Source organism: Neodiprion pinetum, chromosome 1 (assembly GCF_021155775.2).
Source record: "Neodiprion pinetum isolate iyNeoPine1 chromosome 1, iyNeoPine1.2, whole genome shotgun sequence".
Classification (NCBI taxonomy): domain Eukaryota; kingdom Metazoa; phylum Arthropoda; class Insecta; order Hymenoptera; family Diprionidae; genus Neodiprion; species Neodiprion pinetum.
In genome coordinates this window covers 21,121,031-21,146,883 of record NC_060232.1, presented here as the reverse complement: position 1 = coordinate 21,146,883, position 25,853 = coordinate 21,121,031, and the positions used below count along the sequence as shown (strand labels likewise).

General features: G+C 35.3%; 2 protein-coding genes across 7 annotated transcripts in view; both read left to right on the top strand.

Annotated features, from left to right (window-relative positions):
* The first annotated feature begins 9,076 nt into the window (after positions 1-9,076).
* Pfdn4 (prefoldin subunit 4) lies at positions 9,077-13,145 on the top strand. The gene is made up of 4 exons (XM_046611884.2): positions 9,077-9,251; positions 9,338-9,442; positions 9,783-9,899; positions 12,297-13,145. The coding sequence occupies exons 1-4, from the start codon at positions 9,213-9,215 to the stop codon at positions 12,447-12,449; spliced, it is 414 nt and encodes a 137-aa protein (XP_046467840.1). The 5' UTR covers positions 9,077-9,212; the 3' UTR covers positions 12,450-13,145.
* Positions 13,146-24,585: 11,440 nt separating this feature from the next.
* The window catches only part of LOC124212079 (SET and MYND domain-containing protein 4), an 86,280-nt gene continuing 85,012 nt past the window's right edge, over positions 24,586-25,853 (top strand). For 4 of the 6 annotated variants that reach the window (XM_046611873.1, XM_046611822.1, XM_046611830.1 and 1 more), the window contains exon 1: positions 25,289-25,487. The gene's annotated coding sequence lies outside the window, so the exon portion shown is untranslated. Of the gene's footprint in view, positions 24,653-25,288; positions 25,488-25,853 lie in introns of those variants that run through there. The other 2 variants (XM_046611854.2, XM_046611838.1) reach the window with 2 other exon arrangements.

The window sequence follows — 25,853 nt, the reverse complement described above, 5'->3', positions numbered from 1 at the left end:
TATTCTATTTATACTGAACAACTTCAGTCTACTAGTTATTTACTAAAAATCACTAGTAAGTTACCAGAAAATCCTAGTAACTCACCGGCAAGTGGCACGGATTCTCATGTTTACGTTCTATTTTGCACCCGTATTCATAATCTCTCCTCGTCTCAAGGATAAAGGACGCCTTGATAAAGGCTTCCTTAAATCTCAGAGGTGTCCTTGTTTCATAGTCACAACTAAGCTCTCCCTTCTAGAAGGAAGACATATTTAGGGATATGTGATTGCTTATGGTGGTAGAACTGCTGATCGAAGCGCCGCTCGGCTATATTTAAATCTAACTTAAACCGCTTGGCCACAGTCTTACGTACAGGTCTGGAAACTCTGATGGTGGGGGGCGACTCACTTATTGAGTCCGCTATCAATAATTCTCAGATTGGCCGCAAGGGTCACTGTAACCTTCTAGGGTCACCCCCACCCGTGTCTCCGCCGCCCGTGTCACCTGTGAGCGACAGAGATAGAAAAAATTTCTCTCTGTTGGCGCAAGCGTGCTACAGCCTAACCGGCCCTACTAGATAGTAGCGATAGCGACGCAGTGCCGAAACGGTAAACTACAAATTGATTCGATATGTGAGTCACTCCTAGCCACGGTCTTACATACGGAGTTTCCAGACCTGTATGTAAGACCGTGCGCTTGGCTCTCATTGTCAAGTTGCGTCGGTTGATGAGAGTGTATAACCTCAAAGAAATTTACCTGTAGACTGGCTGTGATCTCTGCGTCATACGGGTCATAAGTGCATAGACGCCAAGCGCAAGCGCATGCATTGGCTACATGAAACGAAACAGCCAATCGCAGTGCCGAAGGTTTCCTCGAGGAAGCTCGAGACCTGCCTTGAAAGAAAGAGGCCAATAAGGCTCCTTATTCTGTCGAGGAAGGTCTATGAAACGTGAAATGAGGAACAAGGAATCCTTGTTCCTCATGGAAGTGTGACGTCGGAACGGTGCCTAGTGGAAATTTCCAGATGTTAGACACCGAAATCGTTCACACAAGTACAGTTAGACTCACATCAGTAGTTTGGGTCACCAATTACCGATAAAGTATTGAAATACACCGGACAACGGGCATTCTGTCACTCTAATTGAACGAACCGAGGAAGGAGTAATTATTGGATAAAGGATTTGATTAATTGGCTTACCTTTTGAGAATAATCTGGATATGATGACTTGCAGCGTAGATTGGTGAGAGGATTTAACGGAATGACTGATTTTAATATATTTGGATACTTTGATTAACTTGGATTTATTTTATAAGTTCAGTATTTCAAGTCACAAAAACGGAGTTACTTAGTGTAAGATCTTGAATTAATATGACAAAATGGAGCTGAAAGCTCGCTGGACTTTTGGGCAGAGTAATGTTGTATAAAAAGTTTAAATGCAAAAGGCAAAAGGATTTTACCGCGAGACTGTACCGGAACAAGATGACGAATCTGGTGGTAGAAACCAAGAAGACGATTCGATGATCGGTCGCCGTTTTTATAGGTGTCGATCGTTGCGCAGAATGATCCCCTTCTTTAGATTTTGTCAACTTTTGCGCACCTCCCCCTTTTTCTAGGAATTATAATTAGGGCACGATATCTTCGCCGCATGCACGCCTGTGATCTTAGTTCTTTAGCTATTACTATATTGCAAGCTTTTACATATGGTATAACGCTGCGCTGCTGCGGTGGTGTAGGTGCGGGGTCGTTGTTCTGTAATTTTCCATTCTGCGTGGGCTTGTTGTTGGGGCGTAAGCCCCCCTTGGCCCCTCGGCTGCCGTGCTTCTTCACCGCTGTGGCGTGCTTTCAGCAGCTATTTCCTAATATGGTAATCGCAGTGCGTATGCGCTAGTGGTGACCCATGTTTCGTGGTATATGTGAGTGCCGTGTGCATTTTCGGGGTCACAATGCGCTGAATTCCAGTTCCTGTTTACTTCTTAAATATTCCTACTATCCTGTTCGTTACAAAGTCTATATATTAAGATTGTCATATTGGTTACTCGTCGTTTGTTAGTTTCACAGCGTGTAACTATATAAAATTGCGTATGTATTATAATTGATTACTGTCGTTATTCACCTGGAGTACAATAGCGATTGTTTATGCGACATAGTTGCTATTTGCTTGACATTATTAGAATCGCGCTGCTGCGAATATTCTTAGTTGTTTGTGTTATAACTATCATAACAGATTTAGGGTATTTAACAATTTGATAATTCATGGTCTTAGAGCAGGTTTACATGTGGCTTTCGTATATAATTCTCCTCTGTAATTATTAATTCTTATATTGATATAAATCGGCTTAGAAGCTTCCAGAACGTTTCTCTTATGTTTGTCGGTTGCCTGTTATTGGGCGTTGCCACGTATGCATCTTTGAGTTTATTGCGAGTTGATTTACCTTCAATCGTTTCGTCGGTAAGTTTCCTAATGTGTTCTCTAGATGAAGGTCTGTATGGCTTCACATTGGAGATCTGTATTGCCTTCAAAACGTTGCGCGTGTTGCCTACAACACGGCGTTACGGAGAAGAGTATAGTTCATGCTGAATAATTAGTATTCACGGTTTTGAAGGTTTTGCAGTCTCTAGTTTTATGGATTATTGCAGCAGTGCTATCTTTACATCATAATGGTTATACATTTATCTATGTTTTTACAGTCTTCTATATTCCAGGCTATATGGTATAGCGTAAGTTGCTTATAGTATAGCTCTCAGCTCCGAATGCACAAATGGCATTGTCGAGTGCTATATAATAATTGGATGTAATCGTGTTAGTTAATTATGGTGTTAATATGATAGTGATATATAATAACGTATAATAATATTATAGCTCTTTGTAGTGCGAAGATCTCATAACTTGGTTTTTAAGCTTTGGTTAGTGAATGTCATAGTTATTTCCATCTAGGGATATTCCAAATAGTTAGACAGTTGTTTTAATTCCTTATGGTTACAAGATTCTCGTACTTCGAGTTTGGTTAGTTGATAAAAGTAACATGCAGTAATAATAGTCGATAAAACATACGGACGTTCCGGTCGGATGTTACAGAAGGACTATAAACAGAGAGAAACCTCTATAAATACGGGTGTAACTCACAGCAGAGATGAGTAGGGAGATCTCCAACGCTCGGCTTTTCGTGATACCAGCTAGATTGGAGCGTCGACGTGACACCTAGGCGGCCACGCACCGAAGGTGGCCCATTTCCGACCTGACACCTAGGCGGCCATGCACCGAAGGTGGCCCACAATCGTGTATATATAGATATACTCGGTCCCTCGAGCAAGTGGTTGCCAATCGCATCCTTGTCCCCGCTCGCACAGATGTTTCCAGGAATGCAAGAATTGGGATTTTTTTGTTTCAATTATGAATGTCAGCGAATAAAAGTATCTCCAGATTTGATAAATTTTGGATTCAATTAGCGGACGCTGAACCAAAATAATTAACCATACCCAGCCCGAATACTTTTTTTTTTTTTTTTAATAAATATTATTTTTTTATTGATATGAACATATGTGACGCCTGGTGTTCTCGAATATTTGTACACGCAGTCTATGGAAAAATATAAGAAGCCAGCTCGATAACATTTATGCAAAATGTGCAATGGGCAAGTGGTTGAAGGAAATGTTTTTTTTCTCGAACTGAATCTTCCAGAGAAGCATCAGCGAATTCCAAGCAAGCTCCATAAATATACCGAGCAAACGCGCGATCACGGACGTAGCTGTGGTGTGGCTGAGTGGATACCACATGAGGATGAATTTTCAATCACAGGTTTTTGCGCGAAGTTTTCCTGTATTTAAGTTAATTACTGCTGCCTTTGCTATAATACTGAATTCAAGTCTTAAACAAAACACTAAAAAATAAGTTAACCACTTAATGTAAAACAAAATGTTAGATTGAGCTTAAAATTTAAGCCGGAGTTACATAAACTAAGATAATTACAAGTGCAACATTGTAAATATTGTACATTTATTGTTCATCTAAATAAATATGGTTTCCTCCTCAAAAAAAAAAAAAAACATGAGGATGGAGTGATGCGGGACACGGGTTCGATCGCAGTTCACTCTTTTTTTTTTTTTTTTTTAAATTCAATCCCGGCTTTTTTTTTTGTATTTTCGGAGAGAAAAAACAAATGAAAGAAAGAAAATTTCGAGAGCCGGTCGATTTTTTCCTTCTTTCCTTTTGCTTTTTTTTTTACTGAACCTACCTTTTTTGTAGTGGGGGTAACCCGGAAGAGAAGAAATAATTGAAACAATAAAATTCCGAGAGCGAATCGATTTGTTCCCCGTTTTTGGCGCCTCTTTTTTGATAAGGAAAAGTTTTGACAGTAATGGAAAATAGAGATTACTAAACACAAATGTATTGTTTTTTAATAACACCGGCCCACAATAAAAAAAAAAGTGGTCTGTACTTTTGACCGGACCTACCTATCTTTATGTATTTTGACGCGCTGAATCCGAATCTGGAGTCAGTTTTGCCCGTACACCCTCAAAATTTTGAGTAAATTGCAAAAGACCATAAAAATCGCCAAAAATTAGCAGTTTTGGTAAGAAAAAAATTTGTGGAACTATAGACCAAGTATGATTTTTATGCATTTTGGTCCGCTAAACCCAAATCTGAAGTTTATTCAACCATAAGCCTTATAAAATTTAATTGGGCCAGTGTTATTAAAAAACAATACATTTGTTTTTAGTAATCTCTATTTTCCATTACTGTCAAAACTTTTCCTTAATAAAAAAAAACGCCCATTTTATATCAGTCTTGACGAGCATTTCTTAAGAATTTTGAGAGATGCGAGATCGGAACGACAAAATTAATTCAGTAGCAACAATGTATGGACCCCTCTCCTCTTCGGATATTGACAGCCAGTTAAGAGGCTTCACAGTGTTCAGTTTAGTGCCAGCAGCTCTCGAGGTATCAAGATGGTAAGTGAATTACATAATTATTTTACATGCATGCAAAAACCGGCAGGTTTGACGCTCGTCTATTTACTTTATAGATTAAAAAGAGAAAAAATGGGAAGGACCTGTAGTCGTATTTTATACTTTATTTAATTTTCCTTGAATTGTCAAACGTTTTTATTTTTGATTGTATAGGAAGAAGATGTGTGGGGAATTCCATTCTAGTGCCCAAGAATGTAGTACACATTTTCGATCGTTTTAACTTTTTTTTTTTTTGGGAAAACATGTTCCTCAATTTCCAAATTTCCTTAATTTTTTGGTATTCAAATCGATTCTTAACAATTTTGCGCACAGGTGGGATTTCTTTAATTATTTGTTCCCTAAACCTGAGGATATTTCCTATCTGAAATCACTGTCAATAGGCGAGATTCCGGAAATCATTAATTACCTTTTTTTCTAATTAAAAAGAAAATCACATAAGGCCACTAAGAGCTCGAAATGAAAATCTGAAAAAATTAGAGATGGTTTTTTGTATTCGAAGCCATTAACGTAAAAAATCCGTTTAACGACCATCCTAATAGATATACATTGTATGTTGGGCATTCCACGTCAAATTTGCAACCCATGTACCTCACCCTCTTCGCTTTTGATAATTGTTTGGTATGATGTTGCAACCACGGTTTCAATCGACTTGAAACAGTGTCGGAATTTTTTGCAGATTTCTTTAGCCACCACTGAAAGAGAAAAAAAAATGAAAAACCAATTCCGGAAACGCTTCTTTTAAAATTCTGAAAAAATTCACACTGATTTTATAATTGAAAATATGATTCTTAAGCACGACACGATAACGGGATCTCGAAATTTACTACTTTTCTAGCAAGTTTTTTTTCTCATGCCGGAATTGGAGTTTCTATTTATTTATTCGGTCATAAATTTCTCTATTATTAATGGATTTCAATTTTTCTGAAATCTAGAGGAATGCCAGAAGGCCTGAATATAGTTTATACCATTTCATTCTTTTTTTTCAAGTTATTCAAAGATCCAAGAAAACTAAAAACTTGCGAAAACTATAGTAAATGTAGAGATCCCATTATCGTCTCGTGCTTAAGAATCATATTTTTAATTATAAAATCAGTGTGAATTTTTTCAGAATTTTGAAAGAAGCGTTTTCGGAATTGGTTTTTCAATTTTTTTCTATTTCAGTGGTGGCTCAAGAAATCTGCAAAAAATTCCGACACTGTTTTAAGTCGATTGAAACCGTGGTTGCAACATCATACCAAACAATTATCAAAAGCGAAGAGGGTGAGGTACATGGGTTGCAAATTTGACGTGGAATGCCCAACATACAATGTATATCTATTAGGATGGTCGTTAAACGGATTTTTTACGTTAATGGCTTCGAATACAAAAAACCATCTCTAATTTTTTCAGATTTTCATTTCGAGCTCTTAGTGGCCTTATGTGATTTTCTTTTTAATTAGAAAAAAAGGTAATTAATGATTTCCGGAATCTCGCCTATTGACAGTGATTTCAGATAGGAAATATCCTCAGGTTTAGGGAACAAATAATTAAAGAAATCCCACCTGTGCGCAAAATTGTTAAGAATCGATTTGAATACCAAAAAATTAAGGAAATTTGGAAATTGAGGAACATGTTTTCCCAAAAAAAAAAAAAGTTAAAACGATCGAAAATGTGTACTACATTCTTGGGCACTAGAATGGAATTCCCCACACATCTTCTTCCTATACAATCAAAAATAAAAACGTTTGACAATTCAAGGAAAATTAAATAAAGTATAAAATACGACTACAGGTCCTTCCCATTTTTTCTCTTTTTAATCTATAAAGTAAATAGACGAGCGTCAAACCTGCCGGTTTTTGCATGCATGTAAAATAATTATGTAATTCACTTACCATCTTGATACCTCGAGAGCTGCTGGCACTAAACTGAACACTGTGAAGCCTCTTAACTGGCTGTCAATATCCGAAGAGGAGAGGGGTCCATACATTGTTGCTACTGAATTAATTTTGTCGTTCCGATCTCGCATCTCTCAAAATTCTTAAGAAATGCTCGTCAAGACTGATATAAAATGGGCGTTTTTTTTTATTAAGGAAAAGTTTTGACAGTAATGGAAAATAGAGATTACTAAAAACAAATGTATTGTTTTTTAATAACACTGGCCCAATTAAATTTTATAAGGCTTATGGTTGAATAAACTTCAGATTTGGGTTTAGCGGACCAAAATGCATAAAAATCATACTTGGTCTATAGTTCCACAAATTTTTTTCTTACCAAAACTGCTAATTTTTGGCGATTTTTATGGTCTTTTGCAATTTACTCAAAATTTTGAGGGTGTACGGGCAAAACTGACTCCAGATTCGGATTCAGCGCGTCAAAATACATAAAGATAGGTAGGTCCGGTCAAAAGTACAGACCACTTTTTTTTTTATTGTGGGCCGGTGTTATTAAAAAACAATACATTTGTGTTTAGTAATCTCTATTTTCCATTACTGTCAAAACTTTTCCTTATCAAAAAAGAGGCGCCAAAAACGGGGAACAAATCGATTCGCTCTCGGAATTTTATTGTTTCAATTATTTCTTCTCTTCCGGGTTACCCCCACTACAAAAAAGGTAGGTTCAGTAAAAAAAAAAGCAAAAGGAAAGAAGGAAAAAATCGACCGGCTCTCGAAATTTTCTTTCTTTCATTTGTTTTTTCTCTCCGAAAATACAAAAAAAAAAGCCGGGATTGAATTTAAAAAAAAAAAAAAAAAAGAGTGAACTGCGATCGAACCCGTGTCCCGCATCACTCCATCCTCATGTTTTTTTTTTTTTTTGAGGAGGAAACCATATTTATTTAGATGAACAATAAATGTACAATATTTACAATGTTGCACTTGTAATTATCTTAGTTTATGTAACTCCGGCTTAAATTTTAAGCTCAATCTAACATTTTGTTTTACATTAAGTGGTTAACTTATTTTTTAGTGTTTTGTTTAAGACTTGAATTCAGTATTATAGCAAAGGCAGCAGTAATTAACTTAAATACAGGAAAACTTCGCGCAAAAACCTGTGATTGAAAATTCATCCTCATGTGGTATCCACTCAGCCACACCACAGCTACGTCCGTGATCGCGCGTTTGCTCGGTATATTTATGGAGCTTGCTTGGAATTCGCTGATGCTTCTCTGGAAGATTCAGTTCGAGAAAAAAAACATTTCCTTCAACCACTTGCCCATTGCACATTTTGCATAAATGTTATCGAGCTGGCTTCTTATATTTTTCCATAGACTGCGTGTACAAATATTCGAGAACACCAGGCGTCACATATGTTCATATCAATAAAAAAATAATATTTATTAAAAAAAAAAAAAAAAGTATTCGGGCTGGGTATGGTTAATTATTTTGGTTCAGCGTCCGCTAATTGAATCCAAAATTTATCAAATCTGGAGATACTTTTATTCGCTGACATTCATAATTGAAACAAAAAAATCCCAATTCTTGCATTCCTGGAAACATCTGTGCGAGCGGGGACAAGGATGCGATTGGCAACCACTTGCTCGAGGGACCGAGTATATCTATATATACACGATTGTGGGCCACCTTCGGTGCATGGCCGCCTAGGTGTCAGGTCGGAAATGGGCCACCTTCGGTGCGTGGCCGCCTAGGTGTCACGTCGACGCTCCAATCTAGCTGGTATCACGAAAAGCCGAGCGTTGGAGATCTCCCTACTCATCTCTGCTCACAGATAGTTGCCTGCCGGCAGGGTCATGCGTGCACGCATGTGACGGTCACATCACAAACTTGCGACAGAATACTACCTGGGTATAAAAAAATTACCGAACAAAATTGTAACCATAATTTCATAACACAAGATTAGAGGGAAGAAAATGTCATCAATTTACGGTAAAATTACGGTATTTTTTCATTAATTTCACTGAGAATTTTAATACTAGTCCGTGTTCGTAAATTGGCTGACAGTACTGAAAATTCCTTAGGACAGAGTCAGAGCTATCCACGAACTTGGAAGCGCAAAGGAGATAAAAGATTGCTGACAGTACTGTCAGTCAATTTTCGAACACCGCCCTAGTGAACACTATATTTCAGGTACATACTTTGATTTGTTGGCGTTCAACCGCGCTCTACGCCACTGCGCTTCTATATGAACCCACCCTAACTATCCTCTTCTAGCGTTTCTCCATTTACGGAGCTTGGCAAAGATCAGCGTTCCTAACCTTTATGCAAGATTGTGGTCCACTTGGACATACTTTTGATAACTTTAAAAACTGATTCTTCCCGGCCAAAAAATATGGCAGGTGGTAAAAACTCTCAGGGAGGATTCCAACCGGTTAGTATTAGACTTAGAAATTCCAAAATTAGCTCACTCAACGTAGTTCATCCTATTATAACCTGACTTAAATTTTTAATTGCTAGGATTCTGATGTCCACATTACTTACGAGGATCAGCAAAAGATTAACAAATTCGCCAGGCACAACGCAAAGCTAGAAGATTACAAAGATGAATTAAAATCGAAGCAGGTATTTATATTTGTATATGGTTTCTAAACCAACAATAATATACCTATTTTTTGAGTGTTGTTAAAACTACTCATCCAAATGAAGCTTCATGAAGCTTGGCATAGCCAAGTTTAGGATTGGCCAGGAAGCTTTGGTACAAAAAATTCTTACTTTCACCAACTCGACTAACGTTTTAATCCCAAAAGTGAAACCGTAAAAAATATAGGATATTGCCATTGAGTCTCCATCATGACAGTTTCCAACGAATATCTATAGGTGTTTGTCTTCGGTGATGAATGTTATGCATTATTTGGTCATGGCAGCATTCGAAAAACTCATCTCTTAAATTTTCGACTTTCAGAATGACATAAAAAATCTTGAAGATGCCTGCGATGAACTCTCCCTCTTTGATGACGATGTGAAAATTCCGTACCTCATTGGAGAAGTATTTGTAGATCAGGATTTTGAAAAAACCCAGGTTATCCAACTTTATTATCACTAGTTCTTACAATTTAATTGGCAAATATGGATATACAGGGTGTTGAAAAAAGGTGGATACACCTGGATAGCACGAAAACGACGTAACTTAGAGATAAACTGATGATAGATTCCCGAATCTCGGGCCCAAACACTAATATTACCACGGGATTCCCAGTTTATCTCTAAGTTACTTCGTTTTCAGGCTATCCAGGTGTATCCAGAATTCTTTAGTATCGAAATTGACCCTACGTCACTAGAAAGGGGCTTATGACCCCGGCGATGGTTAATACGTATTCGGACGTAAAATTTCCCGCTGAATCCAAATTCGAACGAAAAAATTGGGTTTTCCATTTGAAATTTCAAAGCTGGGCCTCATAAGGCCCCCCTGGGCCCATCTGGTCCAAAAACTAATATTACCATTGGATTCCCAGGGAAAAATTATTCGGGAATCTATTATCAGTTTATCTCTAAGTTACGTCGTTTCCGTGCTATCCAGGTGTATCCACCTTTTTTAAATACCCTGTATAAAAAACATCAAGTTCAACCCATGTTTGAATATACCTCAGTGAATTTGATTATGTTAAGACTTTCTATTACACATTTTCAAAGTTTTATGAAAATTCTATAAAATTTCCAAACTTGTCCAGAGATAATTTACGTTATTTTGCTGAGATCATTGAATGGCATTGCTCCGATACTTGATATTAACCGTTTCAAATTAATTGTGAATAATTGAAACTTGAATGATCCATCCTTGCTATTATTCTGTTTACAATATGATAATACTTGTTAACTGGTAAGTGCTGGAAATAATTATACATCGAAATAAAATTACAAAATTGCAAAACCCATCCGCTTGCAAAACCTTGGAATGAGAGGACTTGGGTTGAAAACTGCAGCAAGTCGAGGAATACCTGAGCCTCCAAAAAATCTAAGAGTTGTCACATTGCTCAGACACAGAATTAAAATGCTGAGGTTTGAACCCACTCTTAGTACATTTATGCCAGGTTTTCTCCAGCTGTGCTCCTTTATCATGCACATATTGGTATTTACAACGAACCTTTCAAAGTAGTTGCAGACGTATAATGATGGTTACTGGCCATTCATCCCTTATCCAACATAACCTAACAATAGCTTCTGGGTATATACCCTGCTGGGTGTGGCAGGATAGGTAGTGATTGTTATTACTATTACTATTACTACTATCCTTATCATATTGTTATAATTACAATGTAACTATTTGAACTGCAAGATCAAAATTTCTAGTATTTTCTAATTATCAAGTTGTTTTCTATACCAAATAGAATGAAGGTAAGGTGGATTATAATCGTACCTTTGACTAAGTAATGAAAATTTGTAATATATAATTGTGTGAAGCTGCCTCTAGCAATTAGAGGTGAAGGTAAAATACTCTAACGTTGATTAAAATAAGGCAGTGAAATTCAAGAGTCAATGCTTTACGATTCTCAAAAATAGGTAGCTAGTAGATGTATAGAATCTTATGCCTGAAATTGGACTGCATTATTCTAAGTATAACAAATTTAGTGTTTGCGGTAACTAGTTTCAAATTCATCCTAATTTCATTTGTAATAGATGGAGAGCCAGTGACGAAAAAAATCACGTTTTTTGACCATACATATTTTCTATCCTAATATATTCTTCAAACATAGTTTATACGGAATTTTGAAGTCTGGTTACCTTGTGGTGTAGTCTTTGGCTTGGAAGTGGGCCTAAAACGGGTAAAAAAAAGAGATGCAAGAATGTGAAATGACCAAGGCTGAACTTGTTTTTTTCTAATAGCTAATGATGTTTTATTTACAAAATTAATAATGCTAGACACTTGGGTAAGGACCAAAGTACTGCCTGACTCAAACGGCAACTTGTTGTTGTTAAATAATTCGTTTATTTTCAACTTTCGAGTAGAAATGGCAGTAACTACACTTGTAGAAAATTCAATTTTCCACAACTTTGATTGCAAAAATTTTTAGTCTACAATCGATATTTTCTAACTTGAACCTGAAAAAAGGGAGTAAAATTGGATTTTGTTGTGACATCACGAATAGTGAATTCCACGAATTTACTTGTGAGTAGTAAAACAGGAGGGGGTGATGGGGGTGAAAACTGACACGTAAACAAGCCAAGATGACGAGTACAACAAGTTGAGGAAATTGTTACTATAATAGTGGATCCAGAATTGGGCCCACTTTTTGCTGGTAAGCAGGCTGTTGTTCCATCTCCTTCCATCTTACTTCTTGCATTTGAACATCACCACGAATCCGCCATGTATCGACTAGTTTCAAAGAACCATCTTATTATTTGATGGGTCTTCATACTGCCAATATATGTTACATTTATTTATCACAACTAACACGTCTATATGTTTTGTTTGTATCAGAAATCATTGGAGGAAGCAAAAGCAAAGAAGCAAGCAGAAATTGCAGAGCTGGAAAGTAAATCCTCAGAACTCAAGGTAGTAATGAGCGATTTGAAAGCACAACTCTACGCTAAGTTTGGCACACACATCAACTTGGAAGCGGAAGATGAATAGTTTATATAATGCAATTATAATTAAGGTCTAATTTTTAGTTATTCAAGCAGTTGAAGATATGGTTTCAATTATTTTCATACGTACTGCTTATTAATAACCCTCACCGTTATCATTGTTCTCAGTACTCATCAATTTTTACAATTTCAAAAATAAAAAAATTTCACTGCTGCATAAACAATTGTCAGAGTGAAGGAAACTAGGTAATATCAAAATGTAGTTTTTCAGTAATTAGCTCTGTACTGAAATATATTAATTGAACACTATTTCTGGCATATAAACATATAAGTTAATTGTATTCATAAGGTAAAGATACGTAATCTTTATTAAATTCCATTTGTTTTAGAAGTATTAGTTTGGCTATTTATTTGATATTGATTATTCATTAATAGAAGCTTGTATCTATACGAACAACACAATAAACATCTGCTTACACTATCAACTAGCAGTAAGTATTGCAATGCCATAATAATAAAATCAAAGTCTTTCTCGAGTACACCAAGTAGTCACATGGTAGACGTACCATGGCAAGTCGGTGAAAGTATCCGTTACTCTAGTGTGTTAGATATGGATCACAAACTATTGCCAGAATTGAAATATTTGAACAAATTTACCTAAGAATCGCTGATTGACATGAACAGTTTTTCGTATGGTTGCTGAACTATAGATTCGATGTCAAGAATAAAATTTCAAATATAATAGCCTGTGAAAAAATTTTCTAATAAGCCCAGATATAACTAGATATGAAATGTCCATATCAGGCCTGATATGAAAATTAGGCAGATCTGAACATATACGGACAGATCAAACTACATCAGTTTATATATAGCCTGTTATAAAAATTGGCCAGATCTGGTCTTACATGGATCGATTAGATTATATATGGTTATATCTAAGTATTTCTCATACTCATGGAACACAGACATACACCTTCCACAACAATATCACGGAATACAATACACTTAAAACTTCAATTTAGTACAATAAATTATACAGATCTGCGATACATTTATAACTAAAATGTAGAAATACCTGAGAAGTTTTTGGAAACTTCTATATATACTAAATTTGAAATATTTTATCATCTACGAGAAAGGCTGTCATGTTAAGATTGTGAATAACCCGTTAAAAAACAATTTTTCTGTATAACTGCGTTTAAAAAATGGATTTGATTTTTAAAAATCGAAATTATAGAGACTAGAAAAAAATTTCAATTGAATTTTTTGTATTCTTTATTAATTGGAACATGGAAAAACAGTTTCTTTTCAACAAGGATGACTATATGATCTGACATGGACATATTCTAATGGACATATATAATCTGATATTGTCATACATTTCTATATTAGAAAATATTTCACCAAAATATACAAAATCATATGCAGACATATCCGGCTGTATGTATTAAAACTTGATTTTTCATTGATATTTTCTGATATGGACATATATTGAAATATCAGCTCATATATGAATATGACCATATCAGAAGACTTGCTGCCGAGATAAAAAAAGCTATTGTAGCCATATGTAGCCGGATATAGCTGTAAATGCTTAGATTTCATTACCTGATATAGCCTTATGTAACCTGATGCGACCATATATAGATTGATATGTCAATAAGGAAATCAAGTTTTAATACATGCAGCCTGATATGGTCAGATATGTCCGCATATGATTATGTATATTCCGGTAAAATATTTTCTGATATAACATTACATATAAATTTACATCACGTCATATTAAGCTATATCAGACTACATATGGGCTTATCAGAAAATTTTGTCATGGGAGTACAAATCGCCAAATGTTGAAGGGTGTCTATGAAACTCCTTACTCGAGGATTTTCAAAGTTGCAAGATTCCGTATCCTATATCAGAAATGGGAAATTCAAAGTGGCAAACTTTATACCTAATCGTAAGTAACACACATTCAACCCATATTATGATTATTGCCGACAGAAAATTAAGTCAACTAATTTGTACCCAATAAATAGCTTGAATTTGTATAAATAAATTAACTTTACGGCACCCCGAGGCACATTGCTAACAGCTACCCATACTCTGTAAATGGGGGCTTGCCATACCAACTCACAAATGTTTCACCCTTTTGCGGATTCCGACGATCCGACCTTACATGAGACTGCATCATGAGGCTTCGGTATTTATTTGGGAAATAACAGATCGAAGATTGGAAATATCATATCGATGTAAAACGGCGTTCGAACTTGCGATCGGAAGTAGCTGCTAATGACAATCGATACACAAGTTTAACTTGTGAAGAATATATTAATTTCAGAATAATATGGTCAAAGACGTCGAAACTAACGTTAAATCGGAAACGTTTTTCCAAACTGGTTATGCATTACAGTGACCAGTGTTATTTCTGTATGTGGAAAAAATTATCTTGAGATCGTGCCCATAAAAGAATGACAAATATCGGTTTTTAATTTTTTTAACAATGACGCACTTTCAGAAAAAATCACAGAAAATTACACATAACCAGACATTCAAGCTGTCGAAAAGAGAAGGTGGTCACTAGCTAGAATCCACCGGAAATCAGCGATATAAATGTTCAAGAATTTTTAGACGCTCGAGTTTGCTACTGAAAAACCTGAAAAAAATCCTTGACATGTGTACAGATGTCTGCTAGATTTGTAATTTTCTTCATAATTTTTGGAGTTAAAATGGCGGATTTAACGCAAAAAGACTGAAAATCGCGTTTTTTTACGATAACTTCGAACGAAATGGAGTTAGAAGGCTAAAATTTGGTATGGGTCAATCATTCTCCAATAGAAAACAGAAAGTCACTTGCAAAATCCATTCCGAGCGGGGGCATTTTTGGTATGCTTACGCGGCTATGCTCTCTAGGCTTCTAGACTAAAATACACCTTTTAAACTGTAGCATGTGTCAAGGGTTTGATTATATAGGTATTGACTTTATGTTGTTTTTGTAGGTTTGTGTAATAGTTTGTTATTTTATTTCCAGTCCAATTTTATCAGTAAAATAGTGTTTCATAGAATTTTCTACCTCTCCGCTACCTATGTTTTTATTTCTTTCTTAAACACCACCTTACTCTTCTTACTAATATCTATTAGTATAATATGGTTCCATAATTCAGCTGCTATTTATATTTCTTGTTGTATTTTGGCAGTCTGGATCAACTTGATTGTTACATCTTCATTGGTGATTGATCTAGTATGGTGTTCGTGAATTTTTCTTCGTGTGTCTTTCTTTCTGTTGCTGCGTGTGCTGTGATCAGGACATTGTTTTTATAAATGTTTACCTGATATCTAGTGTATTTAATTCTTTGATCAAAATGTGTATCGAGCAGTCTCTTGGTTTTTTGAAAGCAATTCTTATTGTTGGTATAACTTTCTGTGCTTGAATTAGCGCTTTCAGATTCTTTTGTAAATTCTTCCCCAACGTATCATTCCGTAATCTATAACCGAATTAACGGGGGTGGCATATATTGCCTTCCTTGTTTCGGTGTTTACAAAAAATTTTATGTAGAAAAAGGCGTGTATTTCTCTTCTCGTTTTATTGGCAGTGTCTTGGACGTGGTAATGCCATTTTAAGTTTATGTCGTTTTATATTTCGAGACGTTTGAATTTTTTACATCCTGCATTCTTGTTTCATGGTTGCAGATGTGGCTGCGTATTGAGTGTTTTTCAATCCATTCTTTTTTTGTGTTCCTTTGGTTGATTTGAGAAGCTATGCATTTTGTTTTATTCATATTTATGGTCTAATCGTAAGTAGGGTGTCTACTGTCAATGATATATCAAATTCCCTGACATTTCTAGGTTTTTCAGATGTAAATAGACATTTTCTAGGACTCATTTCAATCTAACTGATTACTATCTGAATAAATTAATTCTCTACTAATAAATTCACTTTTTTCATGCAAATTAGTTGAAAGTAAGTACTACTCTATTATATTGGAAAAAAAATTATTGTAAGATACATTTAATCGATAAAGAGGAAGGGCACAGTGACCCTGCTTAGCATTAAACAAAATTCCAAAAGCTATTTACATTGTTAAGGATACTATCTGCAACTCGGATAAAATAGGTGTCAAAATCACGAAAGGTGAGATATTTGCGCTGTGCCGTCAGGTCTTTAAATTGGCTACAGTCATTAAGATCAAGAGAGCTTATGAACTTGGCATGCATGGGACTTGTCCAAGATACATGTCGTCTGTCTCAGCTCTTACTATACCACAGTGGGAAGGACGGACGTCTCAGATATTCACCAGGAATGTAGCAGAGAAACAGCTCAAAGAGCATATTATAGAAGCAGTCGCTTATGGAGTCGGCATCCAATATTCCAGAGAAGACGTCTGACCAGACCACCTTGGACAGTTCAACGGCAATATGGAAGAACGTGACATTTCAAATTGTGCTAGAAGAACGTGACATCTCAGATTGTGCCAGAAGTACGTGACATCTCACATTGAGAAAGAAGAACGTGACGACCGAGGTTAAATTTTAGTCGTGATGTCACGTTCTTCTTTCACAATTTGAGATCCCACTTCTTGTGTCACAATCTGAGATGTCATGCTCTTCCATACTGCCGTCGAGTTCAGAGCAGATCTTGAAATAATCACTTGGCGAAATCAAAAACGAGTTTCCTGAAATCTATAGCGGGCTTGAACTTACAGACTACTCAGATATCAAGTGGCGCATGGAATTTATCACACTTGACATGAGAATAGATAAACTGAGAAACCTAAAAATTCTTGGACGTAGAAAAGACAAGATCGAGTGCTTTAGTGGCAGAATTACAGACATTGTTAAACTAGAAAGTGCCCAGAGCATCGAAACAGTCAGAGATAATGGAGGCGGATTCGATGTTGCTCTTGCAGGGATGAGAGCTTATCAAAGAGAGCTGACCGCTGTGTTGACCAATTATGTCAATCCGGGTAAATTATAGTCGCTGCAAAGTAGGAAATCAAAATCCGGGTTATTCAATGCAAGCTAGTTTAATGCTATCGTTTCAACAACCTTGACACGTTTTTTCGTATCGTTCATCATCACCTAACAATTTAAACGAATATAATTTTGATCTCAACTCTACAAATTCTGACATTTTTTCATTTACACTCATCTTTCATTAAACCAAATACTTTTTGTTATTTATGAACAACATTTCGTAAACATTACCTGGCGGATAATCGGAATGTTCAAATTTATTGAAGTTCTGTTTCATGCATTCTCATATGTCAGGAACGCTAAATTGGTACATAAGGATGTCGGTATCAGTGTACATCAATTTTGATTGGTATTCAACATTACTTTCCACGTAATTTTAGCGAAAATTGCGAATATTAGTTTTGAAAGGTTTAAGATGAAGAAATCGGTTTATAATGGTTTGCTTAGTTTAATTTTTGTTTTATTCGATTCTATTATTACCATATCTTGATCAAAAACTGTATGACTATGGAACAAACCCCGCAATAATCTTATGGGAATTAGGTTTTAGTGAAATCATCTGGATTATTTATATGCTGCAGATCTTGGCATTGTAAACAAAAATCTCCACGGCCACGACCCTCCCGTATGACTAGTTTCGGCGCTATAAAAACGTTCATTCTATATCCAGTATTCCTTTGTGCAAGAAAAACTACGAAAAAAATTATTATTTCTAATAAATAAAACTCGGGCATTTAACCGGACACGGCCACTTTAAGTTTATGGACTCATCCCCTCTTCCAACCTCAGTGATTTTACCTGTAGATGACGTTATCTGGTGGAACCTGGTGCAAATAGGCGTTTTCAGTTCTCCTATGGGATAATGGAGATGAACAAATAGTGAAGAATAATTAATAATAATACATAAGCTCTCTCTGCTATGTAAAAATATAACAAAATAAAATTCTGGCAATCGAAAATAACTGTAGCCCCCATTCTCCCATCTGCGCAGATTTACGCTCATTGTCGTTGTCCTCCAGGGTGTTCAGGTCAAGATGTTATCTGCCCTTTTGTCCATAGAATTTGGATAACTTTTTGCAAATATTTATTTTTGATCCAGCCCTTATAGTATGACGAAAGTTAGATACATTTTCATGTGTCGTTATTGCTGTCTACCGCTATTTTTCCAGCTACCAAAGTATCTGTCATGTTTATTATTCAACACAAAATATCATTTCCTGCTGCCACGCTAAAAACTAGCGCTTATAAGATTACGTTTTTCAATTGATTTTTTTAATCCTTTGCGCCCGTACCGTTGCGCTCTTCAGTACTGGAGGCCAGGCAGATTTCCATATCAATTATCAGCGATGTTAAGAGAGTATAAGATGGAAAATTTTCTTTATGAAATGACGTAACTAGAGTGGCCATCAACTCTTAGACTATAGCAGGCTTAACCCTTATGTGCGCATCTAACTTCTCCTACGTCGATGCGCACCCGGGGTACCCGGGTACCCACCTCCAGTTTTAATTACTCTTTGAGTTCAGATGTGAACAGAGTAAACATAATTAAAAAGTAGTTAAGCTATGTTTACGTTTAAAAATAGCGTGTAGTTGCCACAAACAGAGATCGAAATTTTGTTGTTCAACTTGGCCCCTGACAAAATGATTCCTCACATCAATGTGCTCTGTTCTTCTATGAAATATTGGATTTGATAAAATCTTTTGGATGCTTTGATTATCATTATAAACTACTACAGGTTTCTTTGTATCCATTATCTCTTTGAACAGACCTTTTACAAATAATACTTCTTTTGTCGCATCACTTATTGCTAAGTATTGAGCCTCGGTGCTTGATAAGACTACCGTTTTTTGCTTACGTGATTTCCAACCGATAGCTGCATTTGCAAACATATGATATCCCGTATATGATTTCCTATCCTGTACATCACCTGCCCAATCAGCATCAGCGTATACTTTTATATTGCTATTACTTTTCTGGTAAGATAAGCTATAATCAACAGTACCTGCCAAATACCTTAGAATTCGTTTTGCGGCTATCCAATCTTTTTCAGCATACTTAGCATTGTATTGACTGAGTACGCAAACACTGTGAGCTATGTCCGGTCGATTGCATACTGCTAAGTATGACTGTTTTTGTAGTGACTGGTTTTGCTTGAGACATGTCGAAGCGTCTCAATATCTTTTTTGTGTATTCTCTCTGACTGAGAGTTAATGTTCCTGCTTTTTTATCTCTTAATACTTTCATGCCTAAACACTTAGAAATCTCACCTAGATTCTTAACATTATATCTACTATCTAATAGCTTTACAAGATCCTTTTTCTCCTGTTTGTTATTATTAAATAGAAAGAAATCGTCGACATACAACGCAACTATTGCTAACATATTATCTTTCCTTTTAATATAAACACATGGTTCACTTTTAGATCTAATGTAGCCAGCTTGTTCTAACGTGACATTAGTTTTTTGATTTCAAGCTTTGCTTTCCTGTTTTAGACCGTAAATTGTTTTCCTTAGTCGACAAACTTTTTCTGTATTTACTTCTACAAGCCTCTCCGGTTGCTCCATACAAATCTTTTCATGGAGTTTCCCGTGAAAAAAAGGCGTTGTTATGTCCAAGTGATTTATGTCTAGATTCGTTTCGGTTGCCAAGGCGAGAATAATAACCTTATTGTGGAGTGTCTAATTACTGGAGCAAATGTTTCATCATAATCTACTCCATATTGCTGGCTGAAACCTCTTGCCACCAATCTTGCTTCATGCCTCTCAACATCTCCGTCAGCTGTTCTTTTTACTTTTAAAAATCCACTTACATTTCACATTTTTATTCTTGGGTCAGTCTACTAATTCCCAGACATTATTGTCGTGAAGTGAGTGAAGTTCAACATCCATGGCCTTATGCCATGCCTTCGCGTTTGGTCACTCTAAAGCTTCTTTAGCCGTTTTAGGTTCGCTCTCGGATCCTTGAGCAAAAGTCTGGTAAGTAGTGTAATCATTCATCCGAGTCGGTTTGTTTCGAATTCTTCCAGGTTTTGTTCCTTCTGCTTCTGGAATTTCCTGCATTACAGTTTGATCTCTGCTTCTGAAATTTCTTCTTCTTCTAAAGTTTCATCTGGCAAAACTTGGGTTTGCACTTCAATAATCTTTGGTATATCTTCATTAATTTGATGACTTTCTTTATTTACAGGGTTAGCAACTTTATGCTCTTCTTCAATGAAGATCACATCACGTGTTTCTATTACTTTGCCTGGAGTTCTAGGGTTAGCAAACCGACACCCCTTAGTCTCTTCACTGTAGCCGATCATGATATATTCCTCCGATTGGTTGTCTAATTTTACTCGCTTTTCTTTTGGTATATGTGCATATGGTCTGCAGCCAAACACTTTCAAGTAACAGAGATTTACTTTGTTGCTCTACCATACTTCTTCTGGTGTTGCATTTGGTACTGCATTTGGTAGGAGATCTATTTTGACGTGATAACGTCTCATAAATCGATGAACACCGGCTGCACGCACGAAAAAGTGTCACAATCCGCTGAGCCTGAGCGTGCAAGCGAGAGCGCGGAACAAGCGATAGAGAGGCACGATTGGCTCAAGCGTCGGCTTGTACACATTTATCTCTCTTCTCGCGTGACGTCAGAGCTAGCAATTCGAATAGTTCTGCTACTTGAACGCTGCCACGCAAGCTTCTTCGAGAACTTACGTGTTTGGGGTTTATTTCTAAAATTTAATAAGATTTAATAGATTTTCTTCATAATTTTCAGTCGGATTTCATTTTGATCACCTCAATTAACTGTTTTTCTCAAAACAGTGGCATAATTTAAGTAAAAAAAAATTGAATTAACGAGTGTAAATAAATGTTAATTTACCGAAAAATTATAATTTTCAATTAACTCCTTCTTTGTATTATACAAAATAATGACAATTCAGTGATAATAATTCAATTCAATTCATAAAAGTATGCAATTTTTCATCAATGTTTCTTTATGACGTTATCGCGTAAAACTATCGTCCGTAAACCGACTTTACAGACAACCAATTTTTTTTTTAGGTAAATGGCTGAAAATCGTAAAAAATTGCAGTTATGAGAATGGAAAAAAATTTCTTTCACAAGATGAAGTACGTTTCACACAGATAGTATAACTGTATCTTATAAAACTAGTTAGATGAAGTCAGAGATTATATAAATCCAACAAATTTATATATAATTGATGTATCAAATTATTCACATAGCTGCGAAAACACCCCGGAACTATAAAGTGGAAAACACATTATGCAAGCTTATAAAAAGGCGAGTAAACAAAGAAAGAAGTAAAACTTCTCTGGGCAGTCAATAATTGAAAGTACCTTGACCCCACGCAAAAATATAATAGCAACATTCCAGAAATATATCAGAATTACGGCCATGTCTGTATATATAACTTGCAAAATACTTCCCATAAATATTTCCCAAGTTACAAATACAGACACAGACACATTTCTGAAATATTTTTGACACGTTGCAAAAACATTTCATGCTACAAACGAAACATTTCTGATATATTTCGTGCCACGTGGGTGATTAATATGCAAAATAAAAACGCATTTTTGAGGTGACAGCAGGATTTGTAAGTTACCTTAACCTATCCTCTCTGGTCCCGAATGTCGATTTAAATGCTTATTTAAAGTCCGCTGTAATACTTCGTATTGTACTATCCGCGTTGGAATCGAACCGAGATCTTCACATTACTGGTTGCACGTCTTAACCACTACGCTATATTACCGATTACAAAACTTATCTAATTTTTCCTCTATTATTTTTGCCGTAGCAATAATGAAATTGAGAAATAATAAAATGGCTAATTATTTGAACAATATATTAAATCGATAATAGTGAAGTCTTACAAAGTAGTGACAATGTTAGGTGGCATGTTAAATATGTTCAAAATAAAATATATTTCAGAAATATTGGATACAGCATATTTGCATCGTCAAATATTTAAACTATTTTTGAAATAATGAAACTGTTTCATTTCAAATAACACATTCTTGAATTTTTTCCGAAATATCCGAATTTTATGTTGCAGTTGACATATTTTCGAAACTTTTCAGAAACACCCAAAATGATACGTTGCGATTGACAGATTTCTGAAATATTGGAAATGTTATATTGCATTTGAAATATTTTTGAAATATCGGTAATGTTAGCTTGCAATTGACATATTTCAAACTATTTTCAGAAATAGTCCTGAAATTATTTAATTTGAATCTAATATGTTGCAACATATCTGAAATATTTCTGACATATTTCGTGCTGTATGAGATTATTACGGATTTGCATAACTTTTACACGCATCACAAAAGCAAACATTTTTTTATCGGGCGTTGACTTTTTCATCCTAGTGATATTGTGTAGCATGCTTAGGAAAATTGTTGTCTGGATGAAGAACTGTATGCTTGGAAAAATCTTGAACGCATTTGAAATTGACAAGCATATTTGCTTTTTATTTCTGTCTTGCGGTACTGCTCTCTATTTTCGGATTCGTTAGTCTGAATACAGAAATAGATACATCGCATACAACATGGTCACTGACTCTGCTTTGCCGCATCTGAACGTATGCCAATCCATTTAAAAATTTCTCACCAGCGCATGTATCGAGTTTCATGATAACCGACAAGTTTTTAAGATGATAAAATGGTATCGTTTCATTTGACCGGATTTTATCACCCTCACTTTGTTACAGATATATTTAAAATATTTTTATGTATAAAAATGAATTATTAATTGTAATGTATGATCTCATGATATGTACGAATGTGTATGCCTACATTAGAGTTTTGCGATCAATTGAAAGAGCAATCAATTGAAATCTATGAGTAATCGCACAGCCTTATTCTATTCCAATTTATACAATTGTGCACAAAGTTCATAACTATTCATGGCCATTTACAGTATAATCACATATGGCACGACTTTTTCCAACTCAGCCACACTTATTTTATATTATTAATTGGTTGTATAGTAGTACTACTAAACCGCTCAGCAGTCAGGCGAAAAGGAGACTTTCGGGCCACTTTTGTGCTGGAAAAAAAATTTCACAGATTTATCCAATAATTCAGCGAATTCAAAATGATGATTTATTAAATTACAGTCAAACCGATGAAGTAAAAACATGTTTTCTTTTTAAATGCCCACATATGTGTCATGACACACAAGTGGCACGACTTATTTCTATTCACACGTGTGTCACTAACAGTCAAGAGGTTAAAGGTACTCTCTTTGAATTTGTGTACATTTTTTAATTCACTCGTTAGGAAACGGCTTTTTATTAAATCTGTATGTCATGGAAGATTGAAGTCGGGCAAAAAAAAATATTAAAATAAAAAAGTTATATTGCCTATCAACTATTGCAGTATATGTTATATTTTTGATGGCATCGCTGTGAATTTTACAGGGTATTTAGCAGTGTATTAGGGACGTTTAAAAAATTGGCATCGTGGAACTCGACATTCTTGCTGATTAGAAAAAAATATTTTACTTTGAAAGGTATATTAAAGTACATCTGATTTCTTCTTTTCCATATACTATTTAATGCGATACATGTTATATTCTGGCATGGTTATACATGGCATCAAGAATATAAGATGCATCTCATTAAATAGTATGTGGTCAAGAGGAACACAGGTGCACCTTAATGCATCTTTCTTGGTAAAATATTCGTTCTATTCTGCAAGAATATCGAGTTCTACGATGCCAATTTTTTTATACATCCCCAATACACGGCCAAATACCCTGTAAAACTTACAATGAAATTAAAGGTGTCGCAGTGAAAGAAAAAAAGATCCATTTTCTTTTTTTGCTTAACATAGTCTCTTTGATGCCATTAAAGAACATAACATATGTTGCATTAAATAGTTCATGGAAAAACATGAATTTTTTACGTAAAAGTTTTTTTTGCCTGACTTCATTCTTCCATGACATACATGTTTAGGAAAAATTAAAAAATGTGTAAAAATTCACGGAGAGTACCTTTCAGTAGTAGTAGTACATTCTAACCAATTATGGAACAAATACGAGGGGATGAAAAAAAGTGGCCGAGTTGGTGGAGAATGTCTCATATATATAAATAGTCACATTGACATAAATGGTCATACATAAGTTACGTTGCATAGTGTTGTGTTAATAGGTCTGCTTTGAGTTGAACGATGTTACTAGTTCGTACTTATATACACCACCGCGAAGAACGTGGATCTCGGGTACAAAAATCTCTGACATAGAATAGCCGTGTTCTCGTGTTACGGGTAAGTTAAAAAATTGTTATAATAGAAAACAAAAGAGCACGGAAAAGTTATATGCTTGTGTAAAAATAATTCTGGTACTAAGTAACAATATAACGCGGATAGTAAGTACTTGACGACGAGCATATTTTCATCCTCCTGAATAAAACTAGTTTGAATTGCATTAATTTAATCGAAATAGTTGTTTTTTTTTTCTTCTCTGTCAGTTTGTTTACAAAATCTTCACATCAACCGAATTCAAGTCCTTCTAAGAAGCAATTGGAAATAATATAACGTTATTATAGGCATCATTAGAACACACTAAAATTGATTAGTGCATAAAGACCACCAGACAACAATGTTACGTTATTGGTATAATGCTCAGAATTTCAGCTTTGCAGATTATAGATCTGGCAATTACCAAAGGGATAATGAGTCGTATGATCTATCATTTTTAAACATATGAATTTTTTTTACACTTATTACTGTAAATCAGTTTTTAGAAAGCAAGACATATAAATACAACATTATCTTACCTCACTTTCTCGAAACTGGTAGTGTTGGATTGTAAAAATAGGTTGACCAATGAGTCATCTAGAATAAAAATAAAATGTCAATCACGAACACCTTTTAAAATAACATGGTATTCAAGGACGCTTGGTTTAGTAGCTGCTGCTTAGTACATGTTAGAAATTCGTGCTGTACCATACAACGCTGATAGATTGTACGTCAAATCAAATATTTATTTATTTATTTATATATTTTCATGTGTGAAGCCCAAAGTGAAATGGAAGCGTTTTATTTTACGTATTAGTGAATATAATATATGCACAAGATCTCGTTCGTCAAGTACGAGCTGGTAAGAATACATTTTTAAATGATTAAATTAGCTTCTAAATCAACATAAGTACACTTATGAATAGGACATTAGGAAGAGAAAAAATTTGCTATTTGCCAGCATGTCACCCCCTAAAAGGTTTTCATTGGTTAAAATAAAGATTCTCGGCAAGGATGGGCGTTTTACGTTATGTAGAAGATTGTCCGCATTTGATTTTTCATTTTTGTTCACATTTTTTGAATTTATGAAAAATAATAGTGAAAAAATCTATTCTTATAAAATAGCACATTGAGATTGTGCAGAGTAACGATGAAAAATGTAAATCGCATTTTGACTTGCAATTTCTTGAATTCAAAATTAAATTAAAATATCTGAGATAGTAAGCAA